At 33.2% G+C, this 14,245-nt stretch overlaps 1 protein-coding gene across 1 annotated transcript; it reads right to left on the bottom strand.

Moving 5' to 3' along the window:
• Positions 1–1,348: 1,348 nt before the first annotated feature.
• LOC107896929 (protein FAR1-RELATED SEQUENCE 5) lies at positions 1,349–8,315 on the bottom strand. The gene is made up of 5 exons (XM_041078555.1): positions 8,079–8,315; positions 2,978–3,315; positions 2,671–2,798; positions 1,951–2,153; positions 1,349–1,416 (listed from the first exon to the last, which is right to left on the bottom strand). The coding sequence occupies exons 1-4, from the start codon at positions 8,312–8,314 to the stop codon at positions 1,971–1,973; spliced, it is 885 nt and encodes a 294-aa protein (XP_040934489.1). The 5' UTR covers position 8,315; the 3' UTR covers positions 1,349–1,416; positions 1,951–1,970.
• Between the last annotated feature and the right edge of the window lie 5,930 nt (positions 8,316–14,245).

Genomic DNA, 14,245 nt, shown 5'->3' with positions numbered 1-14,245 from the left:
TAGATATTGAGGTCAGGAGGTCTGCCAGGATGTTATTTCAAAAGAAGTCAATAATGCTTCTAAATCTAACACAAATCCACTACGCGGAAGGATATAACAATATCTAATCTTTTTTCTTTTTAAATTGATATTCAATATAGTTTCGATCACACATATTAATTATTCTTTTTTCGAAACAGGGAAGAAAAACACATCTAAATGGAGATCAAACATTGAATACCTAAGCCATTTATATCAGCAAGTAACAAACCAACAGCTTCATGGATAGAGTGGTGTATGACAGTCAGTCCTATCTGGTTATTCAAGGTTAAATTAACCCAGTAGACACCATTCAAAAGAGTTAATAACTGTTTTTTCACTTCCACTATTCAAACATTTTGAAAATGATTTATGGAGAAAAATAGCATAAAACTAATTATATTCGATATTGGAAGGTCTTTTCTTTTTTGAATGTTGTAGTGGAAGGGTTTAGAAAAATAAAAATGAAGCCAATACCTATTCCAAAATGGTACATCATTTAATTAATTTAAGTCACTTCATACCCTACTTTCAGCTCTCTAATTTATGCTCTTCCCTTCTAAAATATATTTTTTTATCTACAATATTGTAATTTATTATATGACGAAAAAATTTATAAATTTTTGTGATATTAGTTTATTATTTTTTACTTCTCAAAACATTTTTCATAGCTCTATTTCTAATAATTTAATTCTTTTATATTTCATAATTCAGGTCCAATTGTTAACATTTTTTTTTGTTAATTTTGTTAGTATAATATTTTCACATTTAAAAAAAATTTACTTAGTAACAATGTAACTAAAAATAATGACATTGAACTTTGAAATCTAAAAAGGTAGAAAGACAAAATTCTTAAAAATAAAAAGTATAAGGGTTAAATTTTAAATTTACAAAAAATATGGACTTATAGCAAATTTGAACCTTTGTTTTATTGCATTTCTGTTGTGAGAGAAACTTGTGAGTTGTGAAGATAGTCTATATTACTTAAGACTCAGGTGGGAGTGTCAGATGCAGCAAATATGTCCAAGACAAATATATTTAATTTCTCTGCCAAGTTTTTTCATGTATTCAAAGGGTTCCCTGAATATGTGTTGGGTACATGCTAAGGAACAAATAAACAATGGAAGAAAAGATGAATATAGATGTTTGCATTAACAAAGACTATTCTTCCAACTGCCATGTATATATAATATGATGACCAAATTAGGGCTGCAATCAGTCATCAAGCAACTTGGAGGACACAAAATATTAACAACCATCAACAACAGATTTTTCTTCCACCAAAGAGTAAGGTGGAGGTTGCTATTTTAAATCAAGATGCACATAGATATCATCTCTGCATTCACTGATACAATTAACTGATCGCTTCGATAACAATTTCCACAGTTAGAGAATCAACTGAAAAGGAGTGAAAAGTTTCAGCATCATAACTTAGTCAGCCATAGATAAATGTTTAGACGACATTCTCTCTGATTAAGCAATTACAGAGAAGAATGGCTGAAACATAACTTAGCCTGGAAACTATACAATGAAACTAAATATCAACTTTCCTTTTCCCTTTTTTGATCTTTTATAAAGTATCTAAAAGAGTTTATAAACATGAGCTATTGTTTCAGTTGCAAAAAACAGATACCATAGACAGCTATGATATTTGGACTTCGACACGAGTCACGGATGCAGATATGTGTAGGACATATGTTCATTTTTCCCCCAAACTTTTCAAGTATTTGGAGGGTCTTGGAGCATCACATTCCCATTCATATCTGGATATGAGGTGGACATGAATATCAGAATAGGCATTCAAGAAAAACAAAGAGTTGGATCAACATAGGAGGACAAAGACCATTAAATCGAAGTAAATAGCAATTCAAGCAAAGTAGCTCAAAAGTTACCAGGTGAGCTTATGCACAGAAGAGATGTCAGGAGGCTCACCTTAGAAAATGAGCTTAGTCTTAGTCTTCATATTCAAGCTCTCTCAGATTGTTGGATACCAAATTAACTTTTAAGGATAACCGCTGAGTGTGCTCTTCAATATAATTTAAAACCATCTGAAGCTGCTCTTGGTAAGCAGCCGATTTCTTTTTCTCACGATGCAGCTCTGTGGACAGTTCTCGAATTTTAAGATCCTTTTCATCCTGTAAACAGCAGCTAATGCATATAAGGGCATAGCGTCGAGTTACACTTATAAAGGAATCCAGTTAGCGTGTACGCATGGCCTGTTCCAAGAGGACGTAAGTCCAGGAAGCTTAGCCATAAATTAAATAGCCAAATCCAGAAAATAACTGAATTGCAGAATTGTTGGGTTACCATAATAAAACCTCAGACAAAAAGGCACATCATATAACAGCAGTTATGACCCTATAGAATAGCTGATTGTCCCCAGCTAATGTCCAAAGTATTCTTTCATCAATTGATCGGATTGAGTAACGACAACGTCATAAAAACATTTCAGTAATGCAGCAAAAACTGCTTCAATGATTGATTTCTAACCTCTGTCAAATTTATATAAGCAAAAACTAATTTCAAACATTTAGCAGATTAGTCAGTGCTCTTCTAGTTCTTTCCTAGATCATTCGCTCTCTCTTATGCCTGCTAATCTCTACTAATTTCCTATTTCTCGATTTGTACTTCTTATTGCTATCTCTCTCTTACGCTTTGTAACTTGATCCATAACCCGGGACCATAACATATCTCTTCACCTTTTATCTTCTTCTGCTTGAAGCAAAAGTAAACACTAATGCATAAGCCTAATACAAGCTTATACATGGCAGATATACTCCCTGATTTCTTACATTCAAAAGGTTCCTAAACTTATGCATCTATATTGTAAAATCAGCAAATCAGTTTAAAAGCATGCCAATTTTTCATTTATATTGGCTGTAAAACACAAGTAAAGTGATCTGAAAGAACAACTTGCTAACATCTCTAGGAATCATTCAAATAAAATACTTGCACTAACATACCTCACAAAACGCAATTCGATGTGACCGTCTAGGAGGTACTTTGCTTGGATTCAGTACATGATTATGTTCTTTAACAAAACCATAGATAACCCATTTTCCCCCATCTTTTGCTGCTATCCTCAGCATTGCATTACATCCCTCTCTTGTGGCAGGCCGCGATGTGAAAACTCGGGTTTCTTTCTTCGTATATTTCTCTGCACGAAAACCTTCTTTCGAGCAAACAAACTCTCGGCCAATTATCGAATTATCCTTAAGAGATCGACGAGTGCGATTGTTCCGAATGGTGAAGCCCATATGCCGACCATACATGATACGAGTCACAAAAGCCCAAATTCTTGAAGGCGAGGCCCAATAAGCAAATTCCCAGCCCAATCAAGAAATCCATCCATACTTAGTTGAAAATCAGGCCAAATTGTCAAAGTGGCCTAAGTTGTAAAGTTTTATTTTTATTTATTTATTTATTTATTTTACTTAGTTTAAATTTTTATATTCAGTCCAAGAGTCCCAAATAAAAGACCCTTGGCCGAATTTCCATATTAAAATAATTAGGAGTTTTTTTTTTAGTTTTAGTTTTAGTGTTCTAATTAAATTAGGAAAACATTTGAAAGGCCTATTTATATGGCTTGGTCAGCCACCCTACATTACATTACAATTACATTGAAAATTTCAGATTTGATTTGAGTAAAAATTCTCTTTGAGTTCTTCAAGGATTTTCTCTTGGGTTTTCTTTAGAAGTTGTTTTAACAATCTTTTTGATTGTGGGAGCCATCTTCAACCTTCTTCTTGCCATTGATATTCTTTGGAGGGGAGATTAGAGCCGTTTGAAGGGAGTTGTGAGATCTTTCGAGATTTCCAGGCTTCTTAGGACTTATCTTTTAATTTCTTACTGTCAATTCTTTCTTTATTTCTACTTGTGCTGAATCATTATCTAATCTATTTTCTGTTCTTATTGTGTTTTCAGCCTTTTTCTATCTTAAGAAATCAGCCCAAAAATCCCCAATTTCTAGGGTTTTTCCATACTCTTTTTGGGTGAAATTAGATTGTCAAAATTTGGGGAAAACTATCTTGGTGTTCAATTGGGCAGAATCACAATCTCCTTGAGGGTTTCAAGAACCCTAACACTTATTTCTATTCTCAATTTGATTCTTTGCTGATTTGGGGATTTTATTTCAGATCTGAAAATTCAAAAATCTAATCTTTTAATTTTCTGTTTCGTTTCAGATCTAATTGTTTAGGGTTTTCGTAGGAGTTTCTCGTGACTTGGCAACTCGATCTTGGTCCGCGCGCAACCCCGTATCATTTGGTATCAGATTTTGGGCGTTTTGGGTGTTCTTGGTTGATTTCTAAACTGATCTCTATTTTTTAAATTACAAACAGCAGTTTTACCCAGAAAAATTTTCGAAAAAAATTCATTTGAGTGGGTAAACATTTTCTGATTGATCTGAAATTTTACATACATATTTTGGCACTGTTATTGAATATACAAAAATATTTCCCGAAAAAAATAAGTCGAAAAAGTCAAAAAATTGAAAAAAGACGAAATCCAATAAAAAATTAAAAAAAATATTCAGCGGGAATTTGGTGCCCAAAATTTCCAGATCGAAAATTCAATATATAAGGACACTCCAGATTTAATTTCGTGATTTTTGGAGATCGGGAACACCTCGAACGAAGTTGTCAAGTTACTCCGCAGTTTTTCGGGTTTTCTATTTTCAGCAATTTTTATTGATTCTTAGCTGTAGGTTTTCATTTGTTTGCTTTTTATTCTCCTTTTACAATATCTAACACCTTCTTGTTTCTTGTGTTAGTAGGATTTAAACGTGTGCACAATCCTTCCTCGGTGCAACACGAATCACTTGGTGTCTCGTCAGTTTTTGGCATCCTAGTGCAAATTAGGATTCTTTGGTAGTTTGGTTCACACTCTCTAATTGGTTGATATAAACTCTGATAAAGAACTCACAAGATTGAATTCGACCTCATTGAGAATTTGATTTTTCTTTTTGAGTGATTAATGGTGAGGTTTGCTAACTTTTATTTTTGAGTGTTGAGTGTTTATTTTTTACAGTTTTGAAGATGTCTAAAGGTGATAATAATGATGCACTTATGAAAGTCCAACAACAGTTAGACGGACATACTGCTGCAATCACACAAATAAATGCTACACTTCAAGCATTGAAAACTACTTTGAATGAGGTACGAGTGAATCAAAAACATCAATATCGAGATCCAATTAAGGAAGATAGGGATAACCAGCCCCATAGGTGCAGCCCTCAACGTGTCCCTAGAATGGATGATGATTTTCATGATCGTGGACAATCATCTTTGGCAAAACCAAAGAGCGAGCAGCAACGAGAACATCTCTTTCATACTCGCTGCCATGTACAAGGTAAGCTTTGTAGAGTTATTATTGATGGTGAAAGTTGCTCAAACATAGCCAGCACGACGATGGTGGAAAAGCTTTGCTTAACCACTACCAAGCATCCACAACCTTATCAACTACAAGGGCTTAGCAACGAAGGCCAATTTAGGGTCACTCAACAAGTGCGCATCGCCTTTTCTATCGGTAAGTATCAAGACGAAGTTGTGTGCGACGTAATGCCTATTCAAGCCTGCCATTTGTTGCTAGGAGAACCATGGCAACTGGATCGAAAAGTCACTCACGATGGTCGTACCAATAGGTATTCTTTCAAGCATCAAGGAAAGAAACTCACCTTAGTGCCGCTCACTCCGGAACAAGTCCATGAGGACCAAATCAAACTGAAAAATTCTGTTAAAACAAGTGAGGAAAAAGAAAAAGAGAATGAAAAAGAGCAAAAAGAGATTGAGAGTGAAAAAGAAATTGAAGAAAGAAGAGAAAATGAATTAGAAAAAGAAACAAAAGAAAAAGACGTGGAAAGGGTAATGAGGAATGTTTCCACTAACCAAGATATGAATTTTTCTTGTGTTGCTACTTTTCAGGTTCCCGAAAGATCGAAAGATAACTTTCAACTTCAATACCTCTCAAATGAAAGACGCTTTCATACGATCAACTTAGGCAAAGATGAAATCACACTACATGATCCCGAAGGTAAGCGAGGTAAGGAAATTTTAGAAACCGAGTCCAGTGCAGATTTGAAAATTATTGATAAAACTTTTGGTAACTTAGTTCTTAAAAGATCCCCTCATTTTGATCCGATTAATTGTTACTCTTCGATTGTGGTTGATAAAGTCATTACGAAAAGAAGCGTGATTTGTTATTCTCTTGATTTACCTTGTGTAAAATCCTTGAATTTGTCCAAATCTGTTTTGGAGAATAAGGTAACGAAATTTTCCAAATTTGTTTTCAATTTATATTCGTGCCTTAAACAGTTTATGTGGTTGTACCTGAAGTTTGAGTTCCATTTGACAAACGTTAAATCAACAACGAAGATTCGACTACACTATGCCCCCAATGAGCGAAGGTTTGTTTTAAATGAAAAAGGTAAAATCGACCCTTATTCTTCTGCTTATCGAGGTAAGATGCTTGAAACCTTTGAAACACTTTTGTACTCCTCGGATAGTGATAAAGATCGTGTTGATGAACACTTAGATCGAAACGTGCTTGACTGTCCTATTTTATTTATTGATGATCTATCTGTTTTGATGGTTGATAAAAAGATTCTTGTTTTTGATAATGCATGTGTGAGTGAATCTATAGACCGTCGATTAATGCATGGTATGATTATGCAACTCTGTGAACCATGTGAATCTTTTCAAATACCTACTTGTGACGATTATGTTTACCATTTGATTTATTACTCGCAATTTATTCATGGTTTGTGGGAACAATGTGAGACGACTGAATGCCTTAAAACATGTCCATCTTTGTTTCAAATATTGACGAGGCAGTGGTGAGTAAATTAGATTGTTTGCATGGTAATCTGAATCTGTCCATTCACATGCGTTATACCTGTTCTATTATGCTTATAATTGGACTACAAGCTTGTTTGTGTTGCTATTTACTATTTCATGGCTATTCTTTTCAGTGGACTCAATTGCCATTACTCCCGTTCGATAGAGGAAAGTCGAGTTCATTTGATTTTTCAGATTCGAGGACGAATCTATTTGAGGAAGGGGGAATGATACGAGTACAAAAGCCCAAATTCTTGAAGGCGAGGCCCAATAAACAAATTCCCAGCCCAATCAAGAAATCCATCCATACTTAGTTGAAAATCAGGCCAAATTGTCAAAGTGGCCCAAGTTGTAAAGTTTTATTTTTATTTATTTATTTATTTATTTTACTTAGTTTAAATTTTTATATTCAGTCCAAGAGTCCCAAATAAAAGACCCTTGGCCGAATTTCCATATTAAAATAATTAGGAGTTTTTTTTTTAGTTTTAGTTTTAGTTTTAGTGTTTTAATTAAATTAGGAAAACATTTGAAAGGCCTATTTATATGGCTTGGCCAGCCACCCTACATTACATTACAATTACATTGAAAATTTCAGATTTGATTTGAGTGAAAATTCTCTTTGAGTTCTTCAAGGATTTTCTCTTGGGTTTTCTTTAGAAGTTGTTTTAACAATCTTTTTGATTGTGGGAGCCATCTTCAACCTTCTTCTTGCCATTGATATTCTTTGGAGGGGAGATTATAGCCGTTTGAAGGGAGTTGTGAGATCTTTTGAGATTTCAAGGCTTCTTAGGACTTATCTTTTAATTTCTTACTGTCAATTCTTTCTTTATTTCTACTTGTGTTGAATCATTATCTAATCTATTTTCTGTTCTTATTGTGTTTTCAGCCTTTTTCTATCTTAAGGAATCAGCCCAAAAATCCCCAATTTCTAGGGTTTTTCCATACTCTTTTTGGGTGAAATTAGATTGTCGAAATTTGGGGAAAACTATCTTGGTGTTCAATTGGGCAGAATCACAATCTCCTTGAGGGTTTCAAGAACCCTAACACTTATTTCTATTCTCAATTTGATTCTTTGCTGATTTGGGGATTTTATTTCAGATCTGAAAATTCAAAATCTAATCTTTTAATTTTCTGTTTCGTTTCAGATCTAATTGTTTAGGGTTTTCGTAGGAATTTCTCGTGACTTGGCAACTCGATCTTGGTCCGCGCGCAACCCCGTATCAATACATCTCATAAAACTCCCTAGCATCCTCAGCTGACTCAAACTCCATACCAATGTATGGTTCTCTATGTTCCATAGTCATAGGAAAATGTTGATCCAATGGGTTGATCAAATTACCATTTCCGTCCAGATTACTATCTGACAACTCATCATCAAGCATTTCATGGCCATCAAATGTTTCGGTCAGCCATTGTCGATAGTTTCGGCTTGTGTTAAGCTCCGGATTTGAGGTGCTAGCCATCACAAAGCTATCACAAAGTTATCAAAAAGTCAAGATCAGTCCAAATTAAGAAAAAAAATCCCAGAAAGCCCAGAATCATTGAACAATCCTATTTTTCCATCGAGAAAAGAAGCAATGGCTAGCAGTGATTAATAATCAACAAGCCTAGATTTATCCAGAAAATGGAATTACACAGTAGCTCTTAATAATCTTAATAATTTCAGTAATTTGCTCTAAATAGCAAAAGCACATGCCTCTAATTACCCAACAAACATCAAATTACATAAAATTTCCTACATTTGCAAATATAAAAGCTCAGAATTTCCAAGAAAAATGGAGAAAAAAATGCTTGATTTTGTAACTCTAATTACTATATAAAAAATACAAAAGAAACCCAAAATCTATCAACTTTCTGCCTTAGCGTCCCAAATCTTGGGTGGTTTTTTTTTTCCTTCAACATATCAATGTTTAATCGTTCAAATAACATAAACACAGCAAGCAATAGTTCAGATAAAAAGGGAATTAAAGGAAAGTAAATGACAGCCATTTACCTTGTTCTGGTAAATATGAGAGAGTTTCAATATGAAAAACGTTTAGAGAAGAACAGCTTCAGAATTCAATTTCAATGGCTGTCAGCCACCATTAAAACAAACAGATCAGTGTTAATTAAATGGGTGGGATTTTTAAGGTGTGTTTTTTCTTTTTTCAATTAAATGTTAAACAATGTCAACACCTATGTGTGTTGAGCTATCTTAAATCAAATCTGGACATCAGATATGAGTAGGGGTCGAAATCAGCCTACGCTTGATTTTCATCATTTAAGATATCATAATTCACAATCAAGATCGATTTTGTTTTATTGATTGCCCGAAACAAACACAGACCCATCTGTGTCCCTACGTGATTTTCATCATAAAATGTATATTTCAAATTTTAATTTAATAGTTTTTATATTTGATATATATAATTATTGAGTATATAAAATATTAATTTAAAATAATATTATATCGATAATTATGTTAATAATCTATAAAAATTAAATTAAATCAAATTATATATTAACTACACATTGAGCACATATTTATTTGTAATTTGTAATTTTTATTTTTTTATTATATATTATTGGTAAAAGAATTAAAACTAAAAAAATTTAAATTGTAATAAAAATTTTAAATTAATTCATCATAATATTTTTAATTTATACAAAGTATAAAGAATTGAATATTGCTTTGTATTAGTTTAATAGATTGAATTTTGAATTTATTTTTCAATTAAATCAAACAATTAATTTTTTGGTTTATCAATTTTTTTATATTTATTTTATATGTAACACCTCAACCCGACTTAAATGTTAAGACCGGATATTGAGGAATTACATTAGCTTATTTAAAAAAAAAACTTTTGATTTAATTAAACTTAGTGTGCAATTTAAAGGCATTAAATTTGGCAAAATTTTCACAAATGTTTAAAAAAACTTAAATTCTGAATCACTTATCTAAAACCCAGAATTTAAAATCAAAATCTTGTTTTGAAAGTAATAATTTTGACAAATCATTATCAACTTTAAGCAAACATTCATTAAAACTATTTGTTTATTTACAAAAAAAAACACTTAAGGGTTACTTAATTTTGCAGTAAAAATTTTTTAGACTTTTAATTTTAAATTATTAATCCATGTGATTTTGCAGTTTCATATTAAAATACTCAAAAACCAACAAACAGAATAAAAACCAAAAACAAAGTCTAAAACAAATTTATAGTCCAAAATAATTAAAAGAAATGTAAACTATCTTATTTTATTAACCGAGATACAATCTGAGTTTCCACACACTGTCCGATCCTAAATTCAAAGATTACTTGAAAAGTTAAAGATAAAACAAAGAGGTGAGCTATAAAGCTCAATGTATAACAAACTCAATCAGAGATCAAACACAATATACAAATCAGAGTATCACGGAGAATTTTCATAACGATTAGTTAAACAGAATTGAGAATGCATGATTATGTTAATGCGATATTTTTCAAAAAATCATAATGCAAATTTTTCAGAAAAATTTCTATCCAAATGTAACGCCCCAAAATCTTAAAAACTTGTTATGAAAATTAGTAGTAATTAATTTATGTATCTATGGTTCTGTGTTCTGTGATTGAATTTAAGGTTTGGAGTTCAAGTCACGTAATTAAAAGTTTTATTGTTTTAGAACCAACCCACAAGCATGCACTACCCGTTGAAGTTCAAGCTTATGTGTAAGAATGACAAGAATGAGCCTACTGGTTCACTGGTTAAGCACTTGTTTGTATTTTGTCTGGTTCTGAGTTTGAACCCCATCTTACACATTAGGAATATATTTTTTTGCAAATATCGGGAAGGGTGATGGTTAGTTTAAGTAGTCTAAGTAAAAAGTTATTGTTCTTTTCTTTTACTTCTAGTTCTTTAATTTTTGCTTCTTCTTCTCAAAATTCCTTTCTTTTCTTTTCTTCCTGCAATCGATCTCGTGTGGTTATAAAGTTTAGTTACTTGTAAGACCAACTCAGTGTAAGTTCCGTTATAAATTCCTGTTGTTATGCTTTCTGTTCTGTTATCATTTTCTGTTAAAACGAGACTTTGTCGCTATTAAACGCTCGATTTACTACTTTGTTTAGGCAAGGGTGTTGCCAAAGATAGTAATACGCCATGTTAGGCTTATTCCTCTTGTTTCGTACGAGGTGAGTGTGTGAATTGGAATAGAATGGTGTCGAACCTTTCGACGCATGTTAACAATAAGTGATTTTTGTTGAACGTTAGAATTGATGATGTAATCGTTTCTCTGTTAAAACCAGACTAGGTGCGTATCGGAAACTCGACTTTTCAAGTTTCAAATCTCCAAAAATAGAGGCTGTCAACGTCAAACGAGCATGTGGCAAGCCATACGAACGGCTGTGTAACTCACTGTTTATTGAATAAAGCCCACATGGGTGGCCACACGAGCGTGTGACTAGGCCGTGTGTGGCTATTTTAGTGCAGGGTTCACAAGGCCAGGGACATGGGCGTGTGCCCAAGTTGTGCGACTCACTGTTGATATTTAAAATCCATACAGCCAAGGCACATGGGCTTATGCCCAGGCCATGTGGCAGTATGTTAGATCTGAGAACTGTTTTTGAGGCCGAGAAGGTTGCCTAACTTTGGTATTGGTTTCCTCGATATACGAATGACTGAATTTGCTTATATGACACTGATCTGTGCGTCACATACTTGAATATGCACTGTAATACTACTTTGTTAATGAACTACATAATTAATTATGTACTGTATTGGTATGACTGAACATGTGATATGTACTACTGCATTCTGCATTAACATGTGGTGGGGGATTATGAAGAAGATGGAAGTCTGTAATGAAACGTGGCAATGCCACATTAAGTAACATTCTGATTCTGGAGCTTGTCACTTATTGAGCTAGTAGCTAAGCTGCGTTTCTGTGAAAGTGCCATTGAACACTATAAAGGTGTGCAGGGACATGCCCATAGTGGTGTGCTGGGATAGCTGAAGTTGGTGTGTAGCGGATGGAATAAGGACATTGCATTCGAGTTTGATCTGAACTATTTCTGAACTGGAATAATACATATATACATATGTAGAATCTCTGTTCTGAACTTAGAATGAACACGCTTCTGTGTTGAAATGAATCTTTGAATTGGAAATTCTTATAAGTTACCCTTGTTGCATTTCATTCCATTTTACGCATTGAGTTCATGACTCATCCTGTTATTGTTGATTTTAGGTGGTAATAAGACTTGATCCGGTCAATGTCGCAGAAGCTCGGTCCGATGTTAAATGTTGTTCTTGGTATTATTATTAGTAGGAATATTTGCTTTATGATGTTATGAATTTAGGAATGCTATGTCTTTAAATTACCGCCGTGTTGAATGTTATGAGATTAATGGTTTAATTTGATTGTGTTATGCTTTTGAGATCTTTAGAACGAATAATGTAACTCACGAACATGGCCTGCACGTTTAGGCCGAGTTTAGAGTGTTACACCAACTTTGCTACACACCAAATTAGAGTTCCCCAGAACTCATCCAACTAAATCACATTAACAGAGAATTGTGGACAATGCCACCAGAGTTGCAGTTAAAACTGTTAGATCAAATATGTGTGGTGAAGCCACCATATTGCAGACAAGTTGCCAGACAAAAATATGTGATTAAACCACCAAATAGTGTAGATCATTAAGCTGTCGAAACTTCCTCTATGCCATATTATCCCAACCACGTGTAATGTGACATGACATGCAAATATAGATACATAATGATAAGCATGTTGAACATGCATTCATATTTTTAACAGCAACCAGTAAGCATACAATTACATACTTTGTAGATAGATATATCACAAACCCAACAGAAACAAATTAGTTTCTCCAAAATGTCACGTACATAGTAAAAAAGTAGATTTAGATAAATACAGATTAACATATCCATACATCATATGCTCATAACAAACATGACAAAACAAAAACATGTCATCTAAATTAACAATAGTCAGTTCATGCATACTTAATTCACATACCTTAATAATATCATGTTTTCACGCTTTATTTATGTAGTATGAAGCCTACGGAGAGTCTAATTACGTATTACAGGTCAAAACGGGCCTAGACGAAAATTTTCAAAAGGTGCCCTGCATGCTTGTGTAGCGGCCCAACTGGCCAACTCATGTGGTCCACATAGCTCCACGCATGTCCTCATATATGGTCGTGTGGCCAACACAGCCCAATTAACCTAGCCCATGTGACACAAACGGCCGTGTGACATTGTAATAGCCTGGTTTTAGCTAAATCAGAATAGTAGTTTCAAGACCACAAATCTGAAGTCGTAAAATTATTTTAATATTATTTTGTGTGTTTATAGTATGTGAATATATATGTGTGAAAATTACGTAAGCTAATTTTGTCGTTTAATAGCTCAATTTGAGAAAAATGACTTAATCGTGTAAAATGCAAAAGTTGCATTTTATTTGTTATAGTGCTTTAATTACTATGAATTTAAATGTGCAAGTCCTTTTGTGGTTGTTTGACCTTGGTTAATGGGATGGACAAAAATAGTCATCCATTAAGTGAATTTTTGTGTTATAATATAAGTTAAAATAGTAATTAGTGAAATAATAGTAATTACATTAAAAAATAAAATGATGGTCATTTTATCATCCATTATGGCCGAATGAAGCAAAGAAGAAAGCTTAAAATAGGGTTTTGATGTTCAGCGCTTACAAGCTTAATTAAGGTACAGTTTTAGCTCAATTTTTGATGATTTCTACGTTTTTTGTTATCGTTGCTTTGTGTTCTAGCTAGCCCATGTCTTAATTTTTGAAAGTGTTAATGATTTTGAAAGTTTCCATTGATGAATGCTTGAGCTTTGCGACAAATGATGATGAATTATGAAAGCTTGGTACTTGATATACATATTTTGTAAAGTGATTTTGAGTAAAATGCATATTAGGATTAAATTGAGAAAAGTGTAAATTGAGGGGTTAAATTATGAAATAAATGAAAGTTTTGGGCTACTAGGTATCCCTAGGAAACTCGGCAAGGCTTGGGTGTAATTAAATTTTGTGTAATTTGTGTTTTTATAAAATAGGGACTAAATTGGATAAATGTGGAACTTTAGGGGCTAAAGTGTAAAAATGCCCAAATATGTGTTTGTGGATTTAATTGAATGAATAAGTGATTAAATGGGCTAATTTTGAATACATATAGATCAAGAAAGAAAGAACTCGGATATAGATTGGGGAAAATCGAAGGTTATCGAGTAATTGATCTGATTCGTCAATTCCGAGTACAAGGTAAGTTTGTACGTGATAAATGAAGTTATAATTATGTTTTTAATGCTTTAATAATGCATAAATTGTAGATGTGTGACTATGATTGCATACGACGATAAATCGACTATGTTTGGCACTTAGTGTGCGTT

Source organism: Gossypium hirsutum, chromosome A10 (assembly GCF_007990345.1).
Source record: "Gossypium hirsutum isolate 1008001.06 chromosome A10, Gossypium_hirsutum_v2.1, whole genome shotgun sequence".
NCBI classification, from domain to species: domain Eukaryota; kingdom Viridiplantae; phylum Streptophyta; class Magnoliopsida; order Malvales; family Malvaceae; genus Gossypium; species Gossypium hirsutum.
The sequence above is the reverse complement of the archived record's forward strand: the minus strand, read 5'-3'. Positions and strand labels throughout refer to the sequence as shown.